This window comes from Osmia bicornis, chromosome 11 (genome assembly GCF_907164935.1).
Source record: "Osmia bicornis bicornis chromosome 11, iOsmBic2.1, whole genome shotgun sequence".
Lineage (NCBI taxonomy): Eukaryota > Metazoa > Arthropoda > Insecta > Hymenoptera > Megachilidae > Osmia > Osmia bicornis.
Genome location: NC_060226.1, coordinates 2,258,633 through 2,282,774, shown reverse-complemented (window position 1 = coordinate 2,282,774; position 24,142 = coordinate 2,258,633). Strand labels below are relative to the sequence as shown.

Below are 24,142 nucleotides of genomic sequence, written 5' to 3'. Positions count from 1 at the left end.
TTTCTTTAACAAATAAAAAATAATTAATTTGAAATCACTTATAATAACTTATAATAATTTTAACTTTTTTCACTATTTTACATGTACGTCTTCTCAATAACAAATTCTATATCTAAGTGATTATTTATAAAATGAAATTGTTATTAAAATGAAAGAGCTAACAAAAGCAATACAATTTACAAAACATTAAAATTTTGAAAAGTTAATTAACAACGTTGATAAAATAGAAAATATAAATACAATTTGAATTTAATCGGTAAAACAGAAATCTAACTAAACTACGTGAAATGTAAATCCGCCACAAACAAGGAATAGTTCCACATCTATCAGAAAGCAGTGGAAACCAGTTGCCAACTTATCGACCAAGTTTCACGCTGTAGCTGCAACGCTTTCAAAGAGATAGTACATACTTATGTAAATATTTTAAATATAATGGACGAAGCTCTAACTACACCTTCCACATTTCAATTACGTTTTCCGAAGCAGATATATTGTGTTGAATTGTCACCTTATGAATGGTCCCAACATTTAATTTGCATTGCTTTAGCTGAAGAAATTGTTATCGGTACTGTTAAGTTTCAGGTGAAGTATTTGAATTCTCGTGTTTGTTACAAACTTCACATAATACAATCAACTTAGATTTTGTTAAGATTTTGAAAGTTATGTTATATAAGAAAGAATTTATTTACACAAGGATGAAGATGAAGCAGTCGAAGACATTGCTTACAACCTATTGAGAACTTTTAGACATGACAGTAGACCACATGCTGTTGCTTGGAGTCCTGAAACCTCCTTGAGCGTAGTGCCAAAAGTTCTGATGTTTTGTGTTGCTGGAGCAGATTTCAAAATAAGATTGTATAGCAGTGATATGAATGATGACACTGTATGCGAGGTAAGATTGGAAAACATTAATGATTTTTAAGAATGGATATCTTACAATAACTTTTTATTAAAGATGAAAGGACATAAGGATTATGTAAATTCAATCTGTTATGAAACTGAGGGTGAGATATTAGCTTCTGTGTCTGATGATCACACATGTAAGCTATGGGCAGTAAAAGAAGATGAAAAATGTATTTCAACATTTTATTTAAAATCTCCTGGAATGAGCGTTTGTTTTCATTCAGAAAAATCTGGAAAGTTTCTTGTTGGAGAAAAGAAGGGTCTGATCCATATGTATGATATAAGAAGTCAACAAGCAATAATGTCTTTGGATACAGATATTGTTCCTTTAATGTCAATCGATTGGGGATCCAATTTATTAAGAGTAGCAGCTATGGTAGCTGGAAAACTAGTCCTTTGGGATATGTCTAAACCTAGGTAACATAAATGATAAACATTTAGTTAATGAATAAATAATTATCCAAGTATCATTTAATGAAAATGTTTTTCCTTATTTTTAGTCCACCCTTGGAATCAAAACCTCTTCATATTGAAGGAGGATTAATAGTCAAATTTTCACCTACTTATGAATATTTTGTAGCAACTATAGGAAGACCAGATAATTTGTTGAAAATTACAAATATAAAAACTGAACAAGAAATACTTTGTGGTCAGGTAAAATTAATAAGTGGAATATGTTGGCATTACAAGCTACCATATATTTGTGCAACAAGTGATACGGAAATTCGGTTTTGGAAAATAATCTTGAACTAAAATCGGTCGTAACACGTTATCATTAAGGATATCATTTATTTAAATAAAAAAAAAGGTATTTTGTAATAAATATAATAAACATTGTTTTTCCTTAATTAATTCATACTTAAGCACTATCTTAATCAGAACTTTGTTCTAGTAAAAAAAATTAATTTAAAGTCTGTTAAAAAAAATGGAAAGATATAACTTCGTTATGAATTTGATAATTGTTTAATATTTCACTTATGAGGTAGCATTTGTCCATGACTTTGAAAGAATGTCGAAAAATTTAACTTTAAGAGTTTCATCCAATAATTTGCAGTATAATTCATATGCTTTACTGTAAGTCATAACAGGATTTGGCACATAAACCAGTTCACTTAAAAGTTGTTTCTTTTCAGTTTTCAGCGCATTTAATTCTTCCATCATCGATTTTGTATCTTCATTACCTTTATCTTCATCTGGTGCTTTATCTAGTGAGGAAACTCGTTTAATATATAAGTAAGTTTTAAAATATATTTTAGTAACTTACCTAAAATTGAAGTTATTTGATTTTCTAGTTTACTAATTTCGCATTGTATTGACCATTGTTTCACTGCTTGCTTGTTTAATGCATCTTCAAGTAAATCTTCTATCAAATTGATATAAATCTGTACATTACTGTTAAGAATTTCTTCGTCTATATGGTATACGAGCCAATTTAAAAGAGCGTAACATAAGTAAGCTCGCATACTAGCTGATACAGGATAACTGGTTTTTGCATAAATACTTTCTTCGTCTATTAGATTTTTAGCATCTAACTTTATAACAATTTCAGTCAAAAAACTATACTGATTTTCGAAATTTTTCCGATTTAATGTCTCAAATTGAGCAATAGTATATAATGCAGTAACAATGTGTTTTAATTTTTGTTCTTTTTCAATAGAAGCTACTGCAACCGCAAGTTCATGGCTAACTGCCAACCATAACTGAAATTAGACATTAAATTAAGATTAAGCATTTCTTAATTCATTATTTATAAAAAGTTTACCATTTTCTCATTTGTCAAAGTATTAAGGAACCGATTTTGAGATAAATCGGTATAGTAACAACTACAGTCTCCGCAAACAGTTTCTAAAGCTTGCAATAATCCATAATTCGATTTTCCATCTAGCCAAGTTTGAATCATGTCAAAATGCACATTTTTCCCAATTATTTTCTCGAGTTCCTCAAGAACTAATAAATGTGTTTCTTGATACTAAACGTATTTAAAGTTTAAGAAGTATTAAATATTTGAAATAAAAAGAAATGTATATTACAGATATATGACAAATGTACCTTGAGATGCGGAAATTTTGTAATTATATTTCGAGCTACATCGTACTCTGAATTTTCCAAAGCTGCATTTATTGCTTGTTTTGCTACAGATTTACTCAAAGTATCATCATCGCATATGAGCGCAATTTCAGCCGCAGTTATTAACGTGGCCGTATCTTTCCGTCGTGTGAGATACTTAATCATTTCTGGAAAGTCTCCTAATTTGGCATAACTAGAATCACAATTATAAAATCATTTGCAACTGTTATTTCTAATTTTATCATTCTTCATTATAATTTTAACTTACATGAAAGCTGCATCTTCAAAATTACCTACATTTACACTATATTTTGCCCAATTTCTCAACACGTTTGTTAGAACTGGATCATCGGTTTCAAGTTTACATCTTCCAAGAGCGTATGCTTCCTTATATAAATTTGCATCTTGAAATACTTCTACGGCTTTATACGTTTTATGAATACAGAGTAAATACGATACTGCTTTATAAGGGTTGCCTTCAGTTATCAATTGATGTGCATATAGTTCACACATTTCCCTCCAAGTTCTACAATATACGATGAGTGAATTAATTTTCTAATCATTTTAATTTTATTCTTTGCACCGTCCGAATAATTACATACTTCATGGAAAGACTAGCCGAAAGTGAAACCAAATAGTCATTGACACGTTTTTCTTTAGCAGCTTCTTCCAAGTTTTGCTTAAGATTATCAGACCACATGTCCATTTGTGTGACTAGGTCGTATCTGTTTTTTTCAACGTGACCCTGTTCTATACATTTACAAAAAGTAATGATATAGATACAGTAATTAATTCAACAATCTTCCCTTAATGAATCACTTACTTTCACTATTCAAAAATGGCAGAAAATCTTCTTGCGTTGAAAATAATAACGGTATCATGTAATAAGAATCGTCTTTCTGATTTTCTTCAACATTCTGATTTTGTCCGCCTTTCATATTCTTCACAATGTTTAGAAGAGAATCAAGCAAAAGCGTTTTGTTACTCATTGTATTAATATTTTTCGTAAAGTATGCCGTTCGTTCAGATTTTTTTCTTTTTACTTCTTTTACTACCACTATCTTTGATTCTGAAAATAATAATTGATAATAATTATTCGTACTATGATGATCGCTTTTTAAAATTACACGACCAATAAGATTTGACATACTTTGTACTGTTTGGGAAGTATCTGAAATTGAACATTCTGACACAGCATTCGTTAAATTTGTTAAGCTATCTTGAACTGAAACATTAGTAACTTTATTTACTTTCTCGTGTTTCTTTTCACTTTTCTTCGACGTTTTTTGTTGCACCGGCTCTTGTGGCAAATTATGATCAATTTTCCATATTCGTACTGTAAAATCTGCAGAGCCTGTTATAATAAAATTAGAGCTTAGTGGACTCCACATACAACACAGTACTGGTCCACCGTGCCCTTTGTAAGTAGCTATTAATTCTTGTGTTTCAACATTCCATACCTAAAAATATTTGTTAAATGTAAATATTTTTAGTGCCTATGTCTCGAAGAACCGCCTGTACAACTATATAACTCAATACCTGTGCAGTTCCATCGTAGCTACCAGATATCAAATATCCACTAATGTATGGACTCCATGCCAAACAAACAACATTTTTAGTGTGTCCAGTTAGAGTACATACAACTTCGTTCACTTTATAAGTATCAGTGTTTACTTGATCATTATCACTTGACTCTTGCAATTTTGTAAAATGATCCATTAAATTAGACAAGTCAAAGATAACTATTGTAGATGACTCAAAAGCAGCGGCTAGATAATTTTTCAAAGGAGAAAATGTCAAATCTGTTGTAGTACTATCGGGATGCCACACTAAGCAGTGTAGCATATTTGAAGAAAATTTAGTAGTCCCAAACGTTTCAAATTTGCGATTAAGAAACGAAATTAATCTAAGAAACAATGAGAAGTATTATTTTAACGAATGCAATATAATTTATTTTAAAACATACCCATTTTCAAATCCTACAGCCAAGCAAGACAAATCTGGCTTCCAAGAAAATTCTGTACATTCCTTTTTTAACACAGACATAGGTTCTAACAAAAGACATTTAGATGAATTTAATATAATACTATTAGAACTATTAACTAACTAGTAAATACGAAGTAATACCTTGATTTGGCTTTTCTACATCATAATATACAAGCTCTCCTTCCGCACATGAATATAAAACATGCTGTTTATTATCTGGATTTGCTCCCCAACCAATAGAATACACTACATTTCTATGATACTGTCTCAACAAAGTGGGAGGTTTGTTACTATTTGTGTTAAACATTCCAATTCGTCCTTCTTCAGTTGCATATGCTAATAAATTTTCCTTTTCAGGATGCCATGATATCTAAATATTATATAATCATATTGCTATGTAAGTGTGTTTATTATATTATATTATATTATATTATATTATATTATATTATATTCTGTTTTCCTTACCGCGCGAATTTTTCCTTTAATTTTTTGCCAGAAAGCGGTAATATCAAAAGTAGTACTATGTGTTTCGGACAAATTCCATAATCGTAACATTGCATCTCCAGCTCCGAATGCAACACGCGAAGTGTCTAAAGGGCAAGCAGCAATGCAGTAAACATAGCCACCTTGTGTGTAAATATCATGCATTATTTCAACATTATTTTCGTTTATGTTACAACAAATAACTCTGCGATCCTGTGCCACAGTCCAAATTATATGCCTGTAACTCATAAAAGGTACCTGTATTTATCAATTTATATTATTTACGTAATTAATTATTATCAATAAAAACCTGCGTTTCGTCCTCCAATTCTCTACTAAATTTTCCTCAACAATCGGCATGCGTGCAATAGAAAATAATCCTGTGCCATGACGTGCATGTATTAACTTGCAGAGAGGTTTGTGCTTGGATATCGTTGATAAGTCCCAAGAAATTAATTCACCCCAGTTTGAATTTGTAAGTAATAGTTTAGGCTCTATCCAATGAACTACAGTCCAATTACCTACAGATGAATTTGATTTACTTCTGTGGTGATGAGAATCAAGGGGCGACATAGGTAGTGAAATTTTCATTTCATAACGTCCATCTCCACCAGCTTTCCAGATAAAAACTGACCTACGTAACCGTATAAAAATCGTAAATGTAAGTAATTTCCAATTACAACAACTTTTTAAATTACCTGTCTTTTCCCCCTGAAGCTAACAGTAAATCTCTATTCGAATTTCCACTTATAACATTATTTTCTACAGGGCACCACGATAGACTAACTATTTCTTCATCATGGCCTCTCAGTTTGTAAATTACCTTTCCCTTCCCTTGGAAACTAATGATGTAAACCAAACCACTTTTAGAACCTATAGCTGCAAGGTGTGGATCATGTGGACAAGAAGACAGACAAGTAGGTGTTACTTTTCCTAATGAAATTATAGAAACAGTATCAAAATAACTGTTCCATGATAATACGCAACCATCAGAACTTGCTGAGTATGTAACATACGGGTCTTTGTACGACCAATCTACACCAATTGCTTGTGTATCCTAGAAGCAAATCAAGTGAAAAGTTAGTATGAATTTCTATAATATATTTATAGCAATGGATATGCAAACTTACAGATTTTAAAAGATAAGTAGAAACTATAGACAATGTGTTTGAATTCCATATTTTAATGACATTGTCATCTCCTGTAGAAGCTATTAAATGAGCATCTACTTCCTCAAACTGAGTAGTAAAAGCAAGGCAAGTCACTTTAGTTTTGTGAGCATGTTTAATAATAGAATATTGTAAGGCCTTTTCATTTTCATCAGGCTTAATAATAACAATTGTATTTCTAGCACCCCATGCAATGGTTCCATTAAAAGAACAAGCAAGGATATTACTGAGGTACCAGTTTGGTGAAGGAGGCAGGGTTGTTTCATTCATTTCTGTGTGCTGAAATGGTATTAAAATTACTTAGAAATGAGACATGAAATAGAATATAAGACCATGTGTTTATAGCCTTCTAAGGTTATTAGACAGCTGATTGATATTAATGTTAAATTTTACACAAACGAAAAGTATTCATACTGTAATTTATACTGCCTAAATTATTACGTACAATTTCTTATATTTATCGTTATTTTCTTCACTTTTATTAATCAAAATCTGAAATTACAAACTTTGCCAGTTTCAACAGTATATATAATATGTACGTTTATGAATGCACGTGATGTAAATATTTAGTTAAACGTATATATATATGTATATACTTTGAACTGTACACTTTTTTATAATAATCTTCTTTGCTTTTTAACTGTTTTAGTACATGATTATTTTAAAATCTTTTAAAATAAAGTTCATCCTTAATCATTAAAAAAATATATATACATTTTATAATTCAGTGTTTGAATGGTACGTATGTGTAAGTATATATATGTATGCTGTCGGCTGTCATTCCAGTAGTTAATAGTGTAGTAGTAGTAGTAGTTTATTAACTACTATTGTATGTGTTCTTTTGTTATTCAAACTGTTAACTGTTAATATCTAATTAACTTTAATGAAATAATTATCTCACATTAGTTATGTTTTATTACAGTTAACGTTTATTTGTTTCTAAGTATATGAACATTGATTAACAAGAAGAACAAGAAGCATTTAAAAAAAAGCATCCATGAAACTCATTTAAACATAACCCCAATTGCGAAAGGGTTATTGTATATTCAAGTAGGAGTTTAATATTGCCGATAACAATATTTAGTGTAAGTATTTGATTGAAGTTGCAATATATTTTCGTGTAAAATAATCAAATCGAATTTTGCATAATATTTAACGAAATTTACTGATTAAGTTACACGGCTTGCAGTATCATTTTTGAACTTTGTGCCGCATAGGAAGGATGGCGGGATATGACACACGATATGATATGATACGTCCATACATATATGATAAAATATAACATATTGAACTCATTGATAGTGATATAATTGCGAGGCAATATATAGTGATTTATACGCGAGGGAACATATAAATATTTCATTTAGTCAGTAATTTCAGTAGTTTGAACAACAGTGTTAATATATGTTTCTAATACTTGATATCTGCAACAACACGCGACGTTATAAAAGCTTCTTCATTGTTTCTAGTGTGATAATATTTTGTTGTTTTTATTAAACCTAGAATGAAGAAATTCATCATCACTTTTATGTCGCTATGGGCACTTTCTTCCGCAATTTCGACGCAGTTGGATTCAATAATGTCTTTTAGAGAATCTGAGCTGAATACAGTAAGTTGAATTCTACTAATCGATACTAATCGATATAACTTTCTTTTCGATCAATGTAACTTCAAACAGTTTATAACTGTAAGGTGTTTGAAGGAATTATACGTATGTAAGTAATTAAAAACGTTTATTCATCTTGAAATAATAACAATCATTATCGTTATTTGAAAGTTGAATTTCTGAAACACGTTCAGGGTGTAATAAAATGTTTTATCATGACTTCGCCAGTTGATTCTACAGTTTTGAATCGGTGGAGATCTGTAAAAAAAAGTAGCCGCAAAATTGACCTTAACTAATTTAAGGTCAAATTGTTTTTTAACTGACTTCGAAAAAGAAGGAGGTTACTCAATTCGATCAGTATTTTTTATTGGTATAAATGAAATAGAAATTATTTTACACTTTTTAGCGCATTTTGAAGTCGGTTGTATTTGTTAAAAATTATTTTATTATTGCATCGTATAGTACTCATTCGGAGGAACAAAAATCTTAGAGGAATCATAAGTCGCAAATGAATCCTTCACTTGGAAAACGATGTTATTTAAACGAATATTTCTTACGGTATCACATTACATATCTGTGACACGGATGTAGAGTTCGATTTTCAAAAAATAAACATGTTATAACGTTCAGATATCCTCAGATATAAGTCAAGGCTCCGATTTAGTATATCGGCTGCTCCCCCGAGGGGAGGGAGGTGTACAGTCTGATAGCTTGGAGGATGAGGATCACAAATATGGCGGTTCCAGGTGTTTAAGTCTTTTTACTACATCAAATGTTTTATTTCTTTTTTCCATTACAGGTGCAGATGATAAGGAAAGAGGGTTATCCAGCGGAAGCCCATGTTGTGGTAACGGAAGATGGCTACCTGTTGACGATGCACCGAATTCCAGGGAAGCCTGGATCACCTGCAATCTTTTTACAGCACGGTTTACTGGGTAGCTCGGCTGATTGGGTTATTCTTGGGAAAGGAAAAGCTCTTGGTACGGAAATATGGAAATTAGAAGAAACAGAAATTGAATCGAGCCTCGTCTATCTGGTCCACGATCAGCTTTAATTATACGATAATATTGAAGTAAAATCAAAGAAAACATAACGAATTCTTTATGCTATCGAATTTTTCTGTAATTAACCGTCGCAGTTAATTCTTAAAAACAACATGTACCTATTTTTTTGTAGGACTCTAACTTAGAAGGTGTAGAAAAAAAAAAACACAAATTGTTAATCGGCATAGGTGTGAAAATTAAAATTCAATTAGCAGTTAATTTAGTTCATTTTCATCTGCGTATATTGTTTAATAATTAATATCAAATAATGTATACTTAAAACATACTGCTAATTGAATTTTTTGTATGTTTGTAGCTTTCTTATTAGCCGACCAGGGTTACGATGTATGGTTTGGAAATTTTCGTGGCAACACTTATTCGAGGGCTCACGTTTCCATGTCATCCTCGGATCCCGAATTTTGGGACTTTAGGTACTTAAATGAAATTATTCATAGCATATTTTTTCTATAAAAATAGTGCGTCATACGAGTTATAATCAAACATAATTGAATATTTATTTGGCGGTATGTATTTGAGTTAGTAAAGAATTAGTAATTGAAACTAGAATTAATTGATAATTAATTAAATAGTAATAAGACTAGGTATGTTGTAAGCGTAATTACTATATCATGATTAAATGTATGTTCAGCTGGCACGAGTCAGGTATCTACGATCTACCTTCGATGATCAGTTACATAGCAGAAATGAAGCAAAGTCATTTGAAAGCGTATATTGGCTTCTCGATGGGTACAACATGTTTCTACGTAATGTCTAGCGAACGACCGGATATAGCAAAACTTTTGCAATCATCGTACAGTCTTGCCCCAGTAGCATTTATGAAACACGTACGAACTCCTTTACGGCATTTGGCTCCGTTTGCAACTAATTCAGTGGTAAGTTAATCTGTTGCGCTCACGTATTGTATCTAATTCTTCCGTTTGATTTCTCAGGTAATGCACCGTTTGTTAGGTAAAGGAGAATTCCTGCCGCAGAATTTTGTTGTAAAGTTTTTTGCAAAATATTTGTGTTTATTGGATTTCTTGGAGGAAAAGATTTGTGCTAATTCGATGTTTGCTATCGTTGGATTCGACTCAGCGCAATTTAATTATGTAAGTACATAGAGAACCCTGTACACGTGGATAAGATCAATATACATATGCTATACTAGTTTTTAATTATTCATGTACATTTTCAAATGTTTGCAGACGTTGCTACCTGCGATTCTGGGCCATACACCAGCTGGTACATCAGCCAAGACCTTCATTCATTATGCTCAAGAAATTAATTCTGGGTACTTTAGACAATACGATTACGGGTCAAAGGGAAATATGAGGATTTACAGTAGCACTGAGCCTCCTAAGTATAATTTGTCAAATATCTCAACACCACTTGCATTATTCTGTGGTCCAAACGATTGGTTGTCTAGTCCTACTGTAAGCATTTCATTAAGATAAATATTATTAGAGTTCACCCTATCGATAACTTTTTTTTTTTTCAGGATGTGATGAAATTAAATGCTGAATTATCACACCCACCAGTCATATACAAAGTGCCATTTCGAAAGTTCAATCATATAGATTTCTTGTGGGCCAAAGATGCTCCCAAACTAGTGTATGCTAAGTTAATCAACATGTTATCGAACAAATCTGTCTGATCTAAACATATAAAAAACCAAAAAACCGATATATTCAAACAGTTGAATTTAGAAAATGTGCATTTATATTTTAGTCACAAGGAGAACAAACATAATTAATTGTAATTAACAGTAATTTAATTATGTTTCTTTAGTGTGATCTGCTTTTATACTAAGTTTTCGCCATTTGAACGAATTCAGAATGTAGCTTGATACGTTCTTAGAATATGAGGCTATTTTATGATGTTCAAACTTGATATAAACAAACATTTGTTAAAGATGGAGTTGTTTGTTCAACCCAAACGAATGGCAGCTTTAAAAAGCCACCTTGTCCTGAATCCTTTTAAATAACGACACCGATTACGTTGGAGAAAGGAAGAATGGAAATTTTCATCCTCCTCATCGAGCATTCCTTGTTCTTTCTACAGGATACCTCGAACGTGTAAATGACTTTGGGCGTGAATAATCTGATCGATTCGGTGGTGCATCCTGAATGTTAACCCATCTTAGGTATTTTTCGTTCACCGTTGTTACGTAAAATGTATCGATGTCATAATCTACCGATCGGCCCGCAGAGCCATGGCCTACTTGGTGGAAATTTCAGACAAATTTCTATTCTACACAAATCAAACAATTTTGCAACATCACGCCGCGTCCTCATCGATACAATAATCATCTCCTTCTGTTCTCACCCAGATACACGCAGGTGTGGTTGCCTTCAAGGTATCCCTACGAGATCCTCCGCATACAACGATCCTAGAATCAACGTCGCTAGATTCTGTTAACGATTGTGCAATGGAAAAACACCGGTGGCATCCGTAGCTCCCTCAGGGATACTCCAAGGATTTAACTTTACATACGGTCTTTTGATTTCATTATACGTACAACATCCTTATCGCGTCGTTTAACAGAAAATAAAATGATTTTCAGCCTCTGGTCCGACACACGCTATCAAGAAACAACCACGTTAATACGATCCCAACGAAGAGAGAAGAGGGTTTTTCCGATATGGGAAAAGGACAAGGTCGTGCATTGAGAAAGTTGTCCCGTAACAGGATTTTTCAGGTCAGAAACCATAAAATTCGAACGATGCTGGGGGTTGGACGAACGATTTGGAGCCTTGAAAACACCCGTACCGATCGAACGACGATCGAAGAAACGTATCAAAGTGCATATATAATCGTGCGATCTGTTGTCTAGAATCTTTAATGTATTCAGGTGCATGCGTTAAGTAGCTCATTATATCATCCAAGACTGCTTTTAATCATACGATCGGTGAACCATTGAGATTTAACATAACTAGTAAGGTAGAATTTATCAGATTTTATTTTACTTTTTAAACACCGACGCTTAATCATTAAAATGCACTAATTTTGCATATTCTTTCTAGGTGTATTGAAACATCGAACGGAACATCTTCAGCAAATTATCATACTAACCCGACCATTACTCATCGAGCATCGGATCATTAACTTGCGGTGTCATTAATATTTACAAATCATGGATCATCCTGCAACAAACAGCGATACCTGCATCGTTTCTCTGTTTACTGTATTCGATAGAAGTCCTGTTACGTCCTTCGAGCTATCGGAAAGATTCGTCAACAAGACAAGGGACGGTTAGGAAGGAGGGACACGGTAAATAGAATAGGATATTTGAACAACTTGAAATTTTGCTTATTAAATGGCACGTTAAATATTGTAGGATCCCGACGTATCGTGCCACGTGGCTGGGAAACAAACAGGATTATCATCGCGTACCATTTCGTGTATCGGTTCGGTAGTAGAAAAAAAGTCGCGCGAGACACGCACGTGCGTGTCACGAGCGCGGATGGAAGCGGGTTCGCGGTGGATCCGCGTGCGGCTAGGCGCGGCCAGCGATACAGAAAATCCACGGGCCGAAGGAACAAAAGGAGCAGAAGGTGAACAGGAGGAACAGAAGCGAGTTAGTCGCGAAGGTGGAACGCGCGTGTACCGTGTACCGTGTAACTTGGGTGTACCGTGTATCGATACAAAGAGAGAGAGAGAGAGAGAGGACAGAGAAAACAACAACGAGCAAACAGCAGAGACTTGCTTCGAAGCCGAGAAGTCGAGTCGGCGAACCGAACGCATACCGCTCACCGATTCCAAAGTCCGCCGGTAGGCTCAGTTGTCTCCGAACCCCCGAACAGTTCGGATGTAGCTTCAACATTTTCGACTTTTCATTTTCGTAAACAACGTTCCGTGCTCGTTGTCGCGCTCGTGGTCGTGCTGAAATTCTACACGAGTTATTCATTCGTCAATAAATCTCACGGAAACGCGGAGTGTGCTCGAAGTAACCGATCGAAGCCGTCTTTCCATTTGAATTTTTTCATTTTTCTCTCTCTCTCTATTTCACAATATTCAACAATCGTCGAATCGCTATTAGAAGGAAGAAGAGTGTCGAAACCGCGTACACGAAGAAATTGGCAGAAAGTTGGAAAGCATTGGAAACGGAATTGATCAGCTGGACTCTGAGAAAGGATCGAACCGTTAAGACGTAAGTTTTGTTTTTCTTTCATTTGAACCGAAACTAGTATGGAAGATAGACGACCAGGTACGTCTGTGTTTCCATTTTTCTTTCCCCGATCGTTTGCCAAACGTATCGTCGGCCAAGCTGCGTGTGTACAGTTACTTAATATTTATCACTCTGCGACCTCATTTATTTGAAGTTATCAGGTGTATCGGTATTCCACGCGGTAAGCGATGGTAAGCCTGGAAAAAGCTGATGCGAGAAATCGGATACGCAACGAAAATAGTGGCCTGGCAAATGCAGAAAGTGTAACGTGAAATCGTCGCACCGATATATACCTATAGGCGAGCGCGCGACAAACGGAGGTGGTCTGGTAGCAAGGGAAATTCAAAGTTCCCGGCTTGATTAGTTTGGCGGGTTGCGTGGCTCGTCGAATCGGGACTCTCGTTTTATCGCCGCCAACTCGCCGATGAAACGCGCGATTTTTTGATCGTCGAATTCGAGCCGGGGATAACGGTAATCGCTGGCGAACGGCGGAGTGTCGCCAGGCGAGGGAACACAGCCAGCCAGTTTTCATCGAAATCTTTCCGTTTTCCCTCGGCTCGATAGCCGCTCGCGCAAGGTAGCGACACCGTTCTCGAACGATACGAATATTCGAGAAGTAACGGAACGATGGAGATAAGAAAATCGCACATGCGAATATTCCCGCGTGAAAATCGTCGTTCAACCATCGACGATCCTGCCGTCCGTAATCCGAGGAACACCCGAGACCTAAAAACGTACGCGAACCACGATGGAATTCTTCGAGTATTCGCGACTTTCGAACGAACATCCGGTTTGATCGCTTACGTCCTCGAGGTTCATTGAAATTGAACGTCCAACGTTCCTGAACGATCGGAGACTTTACCTGCTCGATAACTAAAAACGAACAACCTTCACATTTTATCTTTGCTATATTTCGTAGCTGTTCGTTTACTTTAGATTTCATAGTAGAAATTTGAAAGATTACAAATTCCAAGTTCAAAGACGTTGGAAAGTGGTCGTAGAAAACGGTAATCGTAGGATGAATCAAGTTACGTGAATAGGAAATGAAAAACAAAACTGATACCTACATTATTCTACCTGTGTTTCTATGAGCATAAATTACTTTACAATGGTCGTAGGAAAGTAAAAACACGTGTACTTGAAATTCAAAAATAATTAGTTAGATTAGCCTAAGGGGAGCTATAGCCCCGGGCTCTACTTTGCATTTCCTATGACTATGCATGCTTTAGAACAAAGAAAGGTTGTAAAAGTTGTTAGACGAGGCCCGAGCCGATAAAATGGCACGAGAATACACGTGTTCGATGGTTCGCACGGAATCGTTGCCACAACCGTAACAATTGATCGACATTTCACCCTTTGTCTCTATCTTTTCGTCCATACTCCCTCGCTCGTAGAAATCCAAATATGTAGAGCGTTTAATTACTTCGAAATGACACAGAACCGAGGAATGTAACCGAGCAACGTTACGGTTCTAACTGCCTTAATCCTTATTCAGATCATGGGGGCAAATTTTAACCTTCGAACGACGTTTTCTCGGTCAATCGTGATCCTATTCAGATTTCTGCAGTCTTTACGGTCCCAGCTGCATCGATTTATTATCTCAGACCATGATTTTGTCACTGATTTTTCAAAGGGACTAAAAAGTCTATTCTTTATCGCTATCGTTCGATCGGACCGAACGGAATAGATAGGAAAGAAACGATAAAACGTTTGACAAGGTCAAAGTCTGCCTTGTTTAGAATAATCTTGAAACTGTCTAGCTTAGGTATGAATTTTATTCCGGTATCTAAAGGCGAAATCGTGTAAGATAATGAAAATTTCCACGCAAACTCTGTTTACTTAGCGCCAGTTGAGAAAACAAGGAAGAAGCTCTATAAACGGCTACGAAAATAATACTACTTATTAGTCAGGCGATATTTCAAGGTTTACCCAAGAATTTTTTCATTAAAAATTGCCTCTTAAATGATCTGACGAAGGCAGGGACGACCTTGGGCCTAGGTAGACTAATAGGGCTCCCATAAGATTTTGCATCTAAGAATGCAAAAAAAGTAATATTTACTTGAATATTAATTAATATAAATGCAAATCTGAATTAGTTATACAAGGTTTAATGTTAATTTTATAAATTTTATTTAGGGTACTTTATGTGAAGGGGCCCTTTTTCGGAGCTCGCCCCGGAAGGATTAAAATTTGGAACCGGATAACGTAGGAAGGGTTGAATTCATTAAGACGGTGCGTAGAAATCAATTGAAATTTCGGTGTTCACACCGAAGTAAGTACCTTAATCTAGCCTCTGGTTCGAGTGGCTCTAGTAAAAGCCATTTCGCGGGCAATAAAAGGAAAACGCAACACTCGTACAAACATATTTACGAGGTAGGCATAAAAATCGCGCTTTGCACGCGCCACACGACCGGGACGAACCTGCTAAGAGGCTCGATCGAGCCACCTTTGGAGGTCGATTCGATCAGGTGAAAAAGAAAGAAAAAAAAAAAAGATTCTCGAAGCTTCCAGGAATACTCGTACGCGATCGAATTTCAATAATGCATGAGCACGCGTGCTTCTGTCGAAATCAATTGCGGTTTTTGTAACGCGACTTTCATCGAAAGATGATCGTCGTTGCATTACAAGAGAGACCGTAACACCAGACCTCTGGATACTAGCCGTGGGATCAAATTCGATATGTAAATAAGTTTCATTTCGTAAGAATTTCAATATCGCTGGTTAACCCCTTCGAAATGATTTCCGTGTCTTTTGGGGGAAAAATCCCTCTGGGAATCGCGGTATTTTCCTCCGAGACCAGAATCGCGGATGATACAGAACCTTATGTAAGAAAGTAAAAGTAAAATCGAGGTGAAACGGTTTGGAATTTCCAATCGTGGATACGGGGGTCTGATTTCAATGAAATTTTATTTGTCGAAAATTTCCAGTAAAATGAGATGATTGCTAATTTCTTCTGTGGCGGAGGCGCGTAGAGTAAAGGCTGCATAGTAAGACGGGGTACATTTACGCCTCGGAGCATTTTGTTGTGAAACGATTGAAGCATTTGCGAGTCGATCGTTCCACGAGGACTTTCTAATCCGACGTATACACGTTGCTGGCTGTCTATGGCAAGGTGTGCCGCGAATGCTGCGAGTGACAGATTCCTCAGCCGAGAACTCTCGGCAACTCGCGACGGCCTTTTCGCCTTCCACGATGAATTTTCCATCGATCCTCGATCCACGTGCCTGATAAACTTTTATCCGTTCCTCGCATCATCTTGCAATCTTTCGTCCTTTTTTTAAAAATCAATTTCTCAAATAGAAAATACAAAAATTTCTTCGTTCTAAAGTGACTTTTTCGGTTTGCGAATTTCATTCGCGATGGGACGCGAATATTTGCCGATGAGTGTTCACGTTTCAGTCATGAATGAATCAACTTCGCAAGTCTAACATGGAATACAAGAAATTCGTGACGATTGACGACTTTTCGAATTTTGCATACGAAATTACAGATATTTTTATTCCTTACAAAACGTACCGACACTTACATGTACCTTCAGGAATGTGGTACACGGAATGCTATACAGATAAGAAGCGTTCCTTTTTACGTATACATTTTTTGAAATTTATTCCATCACGAAGTTCTTGCTGGATAAGATTGAAGAATTCGACGATATTTTCGTACCGAGTTAATTTTAACTTCGGTTCTTAGGATTTTATGTTTAATATTACTCAGGCAATATTTATGTGTTTCTTTAATTTTTCTTAATTATTTCGGGTAATTTGGAAATTCCTGATACACGTTCCTTGACACTTTGGCTATTTCGAAATTTACAACATCGTTCGAGATAGCCGGGTACCGATTTTTCCAGCTTTATCACCGGTTATTCTCGCGCTCTTATCCTGGCAAAGGTTTCGAGCGTAAGTTATATTGTTCGAACGCAAGAATAACAGAAAACGCAGCTGGAAAACGTTGCATCATTCGGGTCAGCATTTATCCGTATTTACAATGGCGCATACGGGTGACCACGTACGATTGCAAAACAAAAGAGGCGATTTTCGAAAACAGTCAGTCGACGCGTTGGAAATTCGCCGCCGCGTGAACGTTCCTTTATCAATTCATTCTCTACGTGCGTTTGCGCCAAAGGGGTACTCGATTTATTCGAGTACTCGAATTTTGAATCGAACAATGATCGGTCGAGACGAGTCGAGCGCTTGAATTTGCCGAATTACTCGAAATCGACGAACCGGTTGAAACAAAAGCGAACTACTCGAATATTCGAGCTGAAAATTCATCTTCAAGTAAATCGAAGTTTTGCGACGACTCGAATATTCGAGCACTCGAATTTGAATTCGGCAAATTCAAGCGCTCGACTCGGCCCGGAAAAATCGAAGCGAGTTCAGCTCTAGAGATGTGCGAGTACTCGAATTTTGAATCGAACAATGATCGGTAGGTCGAGCCGAATCGAGCGCTTGAATTTGCCGAATTATTCGAAATCGACGAACCGTTTGAAACAAAAGCGAGCTACTCGAATATTCGAGGTGAAAATTCATCTTCAAGTAAATCGAAGTTTTACCACGGCTCGAATATTCGAGTAGATTTTTCGAGTAGCTCGCTTTTGTTTCAAACGGTTCGTCGATTTCGAGTAATTCGGCAAATTCAAGCGCTCGACTCGGCTCGAACAATCGAAGCGAGTTCAGCTCTAGAGGTGTGCGAGTACTCGATTTATTCGAGTACTCGAATTTCGAATGAAACAATGATCGATCGGTCGAGCTGAGTCGAGCGCTTGAATTTGCCGAATTACTCGAAATCGACGAACCGTTTGAAACAAAAGCGAGTTACTCGGAAAAATCGAACTTCTCGAATATTCGAGTAACTCGCTTTTGTTTCAAACAGTTCATCGACTTCGAGTAATTCGGCAAATTCAAACGCTCGACTCGGCCCGGAACAATCGAAGCGAGTTCAGCTCGGCTTGTAAATGACGAGTACTCGCACCACCTTTAGTCTGCACGACTGCCTCCGTGAAAGATGGCGAGAATGAGAAAGGTTGACGTTTAAAAATCAAGGTAAGCATCGTGTATCGAGGAAGTTGAGCTTTTTTTTCCGGCGACAAGTGAACAAGAATCGAGAGAAAAACGATGTAGCCTTCGTCGAAGAAAGGTTGTTCCGGGCAAGGCGGCTCTAAAGTACAAAGTACTTGATAGAAAAACTGTCCACTCGCGATTTAATCAGGATTTCTTAATTTCCTTAAAGAAAATGGCGATATAGGGGAAGGAAGAATTCTCAAAATCTTTATTTTCACTCATTCTCCTCGGAAACGCCTAGGAGGAAGGGCGAAAATGTGGAAGCTTACCATTTTTCCTGGGAAATCCTTAATCGTGAGCCTATTTCGATTCGTATGATCGACAAATTTCTAGATATATCATTTATCTTTGCTTTTGTGAGTGTCTTAGTTTCCTTATCGCAGATCATTTTGTTTTCTCACCTGTTATTCCGTTTCCTTCGACGAATTAGTCATTTATTAGTCTCACTACTGAAATCACTACTGAATATTTCATAAAGAATAGGACCCTTTTTTTATACATTTTTTGTTTAAATCATGTATTATCGTGCGTTCGACGTGAGAGTATTTTGAAACAGCTCTACGTCATTCGAAATGATGTAAGATGGAATTTTCGTTTCCGGTCATCGCGACGATAAAGCGTTTTTAAAGAATCAAACAACAGAGTGACGAACGATGACGCGGAACTGTAACCTTCGTTTTCGATCATTCGAATTATTAAAATACAGCGGTACCTCGGTATGCGACCTTAATCCATTCCTGATATTTGGACGTATACCAAATAGAGCCGACCCTGAGATTTCGGGGATCCGAGGCAAGCTCTGAAAAAAAGCCTCTTCACATAAAGTACCTCAAATAAAATTTATAAAATTAACATTAAAGCTTGTATAACTAATTTAGATTTGCATTTACATCGATTAATTTTCAAGTAAACTCTTCTTGCATTCTTAGACGCAAAGTCGTCTTATGGGAGCCCTGGACCTTGGGGCCCTAGGTAGCTGCCTAATCTGCCTAGGTCCAGGGTCGGCCCTGTAAATATTTCCTCAAATAAAATTTATAAAATTAACATTAAAGCTTGTTTTAGATTTGCCCTTACATCGATTAATATTCAAGTAAACTCTTCTTGCATTCTTAGACGTTAAATAGTCTTATGGGGGCCCTAGGTAGCTGCCTAATCTGCCTAGGCCCAGGGCCGGCCCTGATACCAACTTTTCCCGTAAGAAGTAATATAAAAATGATTAATCCGTTCTCGTGTAAAAAAAGACTCCTATTGATATTATACCTACGTTAATGGGGTTTTAAAATAATTTAAACACTGTTTAAACAAATGACGCAAAATTCATAGAAAAAATTATATACCAAACAGAAGTCGTATACCGAGGTACTACTATGTAATTCTTTAATATCGCCAGGTGCGCATATATTTACTTGCAATTACCGGACATTTATATTTCACGTGGAAAGAATAATTAGATTGAACGAAAAATCGTCAATTTACGCAGCTGGCTTTGATAATTTGATCGCGTATCGGTGTTTCAAGTCGATTCGTTAAGTTGATAAACTCTTTGTTGCATGCGTAATGCAATCGAACGCTTGGCAAGGATCGTTTTACGAACAATAATTAGCATCGACTGGTTTCCCACTCCCAGGTATAATGATCAAAAATTGAAATTACGGAAATTAGCTACTCCTATCGCGATTTCTGGGAATTCGTTTAAACGGGATTTTTATGGAAATTCCGGGAACGAAGGTAAAACAAAGAATTATGCAATCCGGGGATTAACGCCATACTGATCTTCTGCTTTTCCAAATAGCAGTTATTTATTGTTGGCTGTTATTTATCTATGATAGGCAAATAGTAGGAATTGCTTGATATTCGATTTGTTTGCAAGAAGAGGAGAAACGATAGAACGAGATTCGCGGTTAAAGCAGAGTTGAAGGTTGCTTGGGAACTGGTTAGGGTGGTATTCTGCTCGTGGTACAAACACTTTGGTGGCCGAATCGTGTTCAAGTAAGTCAGGGTCGTTTAAACCGTGTTTCTGTGCTACCGATGTAAAAGTTTGAATTCTGTGTTACGCACATTTGCCACGTCGAACGATGCTTAATTAGGTACATCTATACCGTCAACTAACCTGCCAATTTTTCTGTTTGAACAGCGTTCAAACGCCAGGCGACGAACCGTTCCACATGCTCCTCTCGATTCTTCGTTTATGTTCAGCAGATATTGTAAGATTCGAATTTGCATAAACACCCTGAGCAATTACAAAATATAAAATCTAAGGGATGATCAAATTGCTGGACATACGTTGCGCGAAATCGGCGTACGAACGGCAAACAATTCTCACGTGTTTTCTCTTTAGAACATGTTTCCTCGAAGGACGAAACGAAGAATTCTCGTATCGCGCGGTCGCTTGGTACGGCGGTACTCTTGTTATGCAACAAAAAGATTAGTTATGTCTTTTTGTCTCGCTTTTCCACGGATCTGCCTTTTGTTGAACAAAAACAGAAGGCTCGCGCCGTGATTTACTTCGTTGCCACAAAAGAGAACGCGCGGCGTCTTTGCGCGTGAAAACGATCGTTCCTCTTCGTATTTATTCGAAACGATAGCCTTCTGCGCGCGTTCTTCTTCGATCTTGATGAGCGATGCAACGGAACCAAGGTTTATTTATTCTCTTATAATTGCCGCGATTTTATCGCTTTTAAATATACATTTTGCATAATGTGTTTCTTCATCCTGCGATCCGCGCGGTTCAATTCGTTGGATCGAAAGGGTTAATGAAAATCGACAGGTGAAATTGACTATGAAGGTTTTCGCGTTTTAACGCGAAACGCAGATCGGTCGCGGAAGAAAGTAGTTTGAGAAAGGTTGCCAATGAAATCAAGATTCGGATCGGGAGTGGAAACCCGACGGGGAGGGGACAGAAAGAGTTAAGCGAACGAGGTGAAGGTATTGCGAGCGCCGGTTAATTGCGATGCACGCCGTACGACACGTGTCACAGCATTGTGCGGCCCGGTCACGCATTCCCATCGATTACATCGACGACAAACGAATTTACAAGCGCAACTGGAACGTGCTTCGCGAACGTTTCAATAAGACCTTTCCAAGCGAATAGAGAGGAGAAAAAAAAAAAGAAAGGATTTTCCCTTTAAACGAGCGATTCGTGACGAGCTGCTTACACGCTTCTTCATACCAATGAAGGGCCCGTTATAAATCACCCATTTAACACCTTACGTACTCCCCATAATTATTAGCTCTTAATTAGAAGCTAACGAATGAAAAGAAGAGTTAACTGTATTTAAATTTAAAGTCCGTTTCTCTGTATGCAGAATTGTAGGAAGGGTAAACCTTAACGGTGAACAATGGATAATCGTAGCGACGTGATCTTGTTTCAGGTAGCAGCCACGTAGAATGGTAGCATCGCAACACGACGGTACCAGAAGTGTCGGCGGAGGTGGCGGAGGTGGCGGAGGTGGCGATGGTGGAGGCGGCGGTGGCGATGAAACGGTGTACACGGTAACCGTGAGTGGTGTCGGTTACAGAAACGAGGGTTACAAGGACGATGGTACGGACGGTATACCACCGGAACCGCATAAACCACCTCAATTATCGTCCACCGACGACGACACTCAATCGAGAAAGTTCAAGCTGTCCCGTAGCGAGAAATGGCGTATATTAAAGAACATTGGTACCGTGTCCATCGCGTTTATGGTTCAGTTCACTGCGTTTCAGGGAACAGCGAATCTTCAGTCCTCTATAAACGCTAGTGACGGTTTGGGTACGGTATCCCTGTCGGCCATATACGCGGCGTTGGTGCTATCATGCATCTTCGTACCCACGTTCGTTATCAAGAGGCTCACCGTGAAATGGACCCTATGTGTGTCGATGTTGTGTTACGCACCGTACATTGCCTCCCAGTTCTATCCCAAGTTTTACACATTGGTACCAGCCGGGGTGCTCCTAGGCCTTGGCGCTGCGCCCATGTGGGCGGCTAAGGCTACCTACCTCACTCAGGTCGGCGGTGTATACGCGAAACTAACCGACCAACCCGTCGACGCCATCGTCGTCAGGTTCTTCGGCTTCTTCTTCTTGGCCTGGCAGACGGCTGAACTTTGGGGGAATCTCATATCTTCGCTCGGTAAGTCCTGAATTTCATTAATACTACCGTTATCCTCGACAAAATAATCCCCGTTAAATGCTCAACATTTTCTCCAATCCATATATCATCCTTGAGAGAAGAAGAAAAAAAACAGGACCAACGCTTGGATCGTAAATCAATTTAAGAACCTAAAACACGTGTCCACGGGTCCCTTACTAATAGCCATTTAAAATGCAAATGCCCGACCCATCTGGTCGGAGAATCTCAATGCTCAGGATAGCAAGATCCAGCGATTTCTAGGACACGAGAATCGGGTCAATGTCGCTTCGATTTGGCAATCTCTTCGTCTTTCCTTAAATCCTCTATATCGATTGCCCTATAAGTGACAAAACACTAGTGTCCTTCTTAGATTTCATCCTTCTCGCGTTATGCTCACGAGGGTCATCGATGACCCTTCTCATAAAGAAAAAAGAAGAAAAATGTTGCCATAGGTCGCTTTAATAAACGACAGTAGGGGAAGTTCTCGTTGTCGGTCGTTTGCACACGGTTCGTAAACAAGCGTTGCGACACTACTCGGCGCTCAGCGGTAACGACACGTGGTAGGTCAGACAGTCGGGCCAAACATTCGGTCCTTTCCCTGGCCAGAGAGAAGGAGAAGCAGCCGTACGGCGCGTATCACCTCCGTGGACAGGAGTTTCGAACGGGTCTGGCGTTGACACGCGACGAGATACTCGGCAACGAGTAGGAGTAACCACGACGGGGAACGCTTCGCACGCGGCAAGAAACAAGATTTATCCGGTATAAACCTGTGGTAGTCGGTTTCCGTACCACCTCGTACGCATTCTCCGATACCTCACGGTAATAGCGCGGCTTTTAACCGTTTTCTACGATTCGAACCGTTCGACCGGTCCGCGCTCGATACGATCGAGGCTTCCTCTGGCGCCGGCGCTCTTCCGGTCGACGCCTGCCGACTGCGCATGCGTCCGCGCATGCGCCTGCGAACGCGACCGCCTGGACCAACCTTGCCGGAGGATACGTTTCGGTCAAGGAAACCTTTCCATCGAAATCCTCGGAATTTTATAGCAATTTATAGGAAATTATAGTAAGGTGATTTTCGGAATATTAGGTAACCGAGCGATTAGCATTCGAGCCTGAAATAGCCTAATATTTCTGCAAGGTTAACGGATCATTGAACCGTTCTTCGAAATTATCTTCACATTGACTGTTAGTACATCTAATTACAACTCGGCAATAACGTAATTGTCGACTCGGGGCTAAGTAAACGATGCTTTCTTAGGTCTAATTGGGTACACGCCGTGTCAAAATTGCCATATTTGAATGGACGAACATTTTTCTCGGTTCAAGTTACTCTTTGGACTAGAAATCTATAGGGAAGAAAATCACGTTCGAGGATATTCTCGTTCGCGTAACAGTTGAATATGTTATACACCGATAAGTAGGACTCGCGGACAATCGGAAACGATGGTGGGAGAGATTGTAAACATAGTATGATATTATCAACGACGCTTCGGTGAAAGTTCCTGTCGTTTACCGTCCGATGACCGCTTGTACACCGATT

The 24,142-nt window shown here is 37.6% G+C and overlaps 4 protein-coding genes across 6 annotated transcripts in view; 3 read left to right on the top strand and 1 right to left on the bottom strand.

The window, feature by feature from the left end:
* The first annotated feature begins 327 nt into the window (after window positions 1-327).
* On the top strand, window positions 328-2,116 carry LOC114880731 (nucleoporin Nup37). Its single transcript, XM_029197043.2, has 5 exons — window positions 328-582; window positions 695-892; window positions 956-1,320; window positions 1,404-1,711; window positions 2,037-2,116. Exons 1-4 carry the CDS (start codon window positions 433-435, stop codon window positions 1,654-1,656), a joined length of 966 nt encoding a protein of 321 aa, XP_029052876.1. The 5' UTR covers window positions 328-432; the 3' UTR covers window positions 1,657-1,711; window positions 2,037-2,116.
* On the bottom strand, window positions 1,720-7,160 carry LOC114880727 (gem-associated protein 5-like). The gene is made up of 16 exons (XM_029197035.2): window positions 7,054-7,160; window positions 6,570-6,887; window positions 6,138-6,496; window positions 5,750-6,073; window positions 5,422-5,677; window positions 5,098-5,326; window positions 4,937-5,021; window positions 4,510-4,876; window positions 4,121-4,430; window positions 3,794-4,039; window positions 3,573-3,720; window positions 3,239-3,496; window positions 2,953-3,163; window positions 2,666-2,872; window positions 2,168-2,603; window positions 1,720-2,108 (listed from the first exon to the last, which is right to left on the bottom strand). Exons 2-16 carry the CDS (start codon window positions 6,876-6,878, stop codon window positions 1,879-1,881), a joined length of 3,975 nt encoding a protein of 1,324 aa, XP_029052868.1. The 5' UTR covers window positions 6,879-6,887; window positions 7,054-7,160; the 3' UTR covers window positions 1,720-1,878.
* A 279-nt stretch (window positions 7,161-7,439) lies between these two features.
* On the top strand, window positions 7,440-11,168 carry LOC114880729 (lipase 3-like). Of its 2 annotated transcripts, XM_029197038.2 has the most exons (8): window positions 7,440-7,693; window positions 8,112-8,217; window positions 9,014-9,194; window positions 9,574-9,688; window positions 9,907-10,150; window positions 10,208-10,366; window positions 10,463-10,690; window positions 10,756-11,168. In XM_029197038.2, the coding sequence occupies exons 2-8, from the start codon at window positions 8,113-8,115 to the stop codon at window positions 10,909-10,911; spliced, it is 1,188 nt and encodes a 395-aa protein (XP_029052871.1). In that variant the 5' UTR covers window positions 7,440-7,693; window position 8,112; the 3' UTR covers window positions 10,912-11,168. The 2 variants fall into 2 exon arrangements, with proteins under 2 accessions (XP_029052871.1, XP_029052872.1); XM_029197039.2 differs by lacking the exon at window positions 7,440-7,693 and having other exon boundaries at window positions 7,891-8,217.
* Window positions 11,169-12,822: 1,654 nt separating this feature from the next.
* Window positions 12,823-24,142, top strand: part of LOC114880728 (UNC93-like protein) — a 28,693-nt gene continuing 17,373 nt past the window's right edge. The window contains exons 1-3 of one of the 2 annotated variants that reach the window (XM_029197037.2): window positions 12,823-13,028; window positions 13,297-13,407; window positions 21,860-22,602. In XM_029197037.2, coding sequence (XP_029052870.2) covers window positions 21,876-22,602 — 727 coding nt within the window. In that variant the 5' untranslated portion in view covers window positions 12,823-13,028; window positions 13,297-13,407; window positions 21,860-21,875. Of the gene's footprint in view, window positions 13,408-21,859; window positions 22,603-24,142 lie in introns of both variants that reach the window. The other variant, XM_029197036.2, reaches the window with a different exon arrangement.

Coding starts and splice junctions, on each gene's coding strand:
- LOC114880731 (XM_029197043.2), top strand. CDS start 433: ATGGACGAAGCTCTAACTACACCTTCCACATTTCAATTACGTTTTCCG. Junction 583..694: donor TCGGTACTGTTAAGTTTCAG/GTGAAGTATTTG, acceptor TATTTACACAAG/GATGAAGATGAAGCAGTCGA. Junction 1,321..1,403: donor TGGGATATGTCTAAACCTAG/GTAACATAAATG, acceptor CCTTATTTTTAG/TCCACCCTTGGAATCAAAAC.
- LOC114880727 (XM_029197035.2), bottom strand. CDS start 6,878: ATGAATGAAACAACCCTGCCTCCTTCACCAAACTGGTACCTCAGTAAT. Junction 6,497..6,569: donor CTACTTATCTTTTAAAATCT/GTAAGTTTGCAT, acceptor ATTTGCTTCTAG/GATACACAAGCAATTGGTGT. Junction 5,678..5,749: donor AATTGGAGGACGAAACGCAG/GTTTTTATTGAT, acceptor TATGAGTTACAG/GCATATAATTTGGACTGTGG.
- LOC114880729 (XM_029197038.2), top strand. CDS start 8,113: ATGAAGAAATTCATCATCACTTTTATGTCGCTATGGGCACTTTCTTCC. Junction 10,151..10,207: donor CGTTTGCAACTAATTCAGTG/GTAAGTTAATCT, acceptor TTGATTTCTCAG/GTAATGCACCGTTTGTTAGG. Junction 10,691..10,755: donor ATTGGTTGTCTAGTCCTACT/GTAAGCATTTCA, acceptor TTTTTTTTTCAG/GATGTGATGAAATTAAATGC.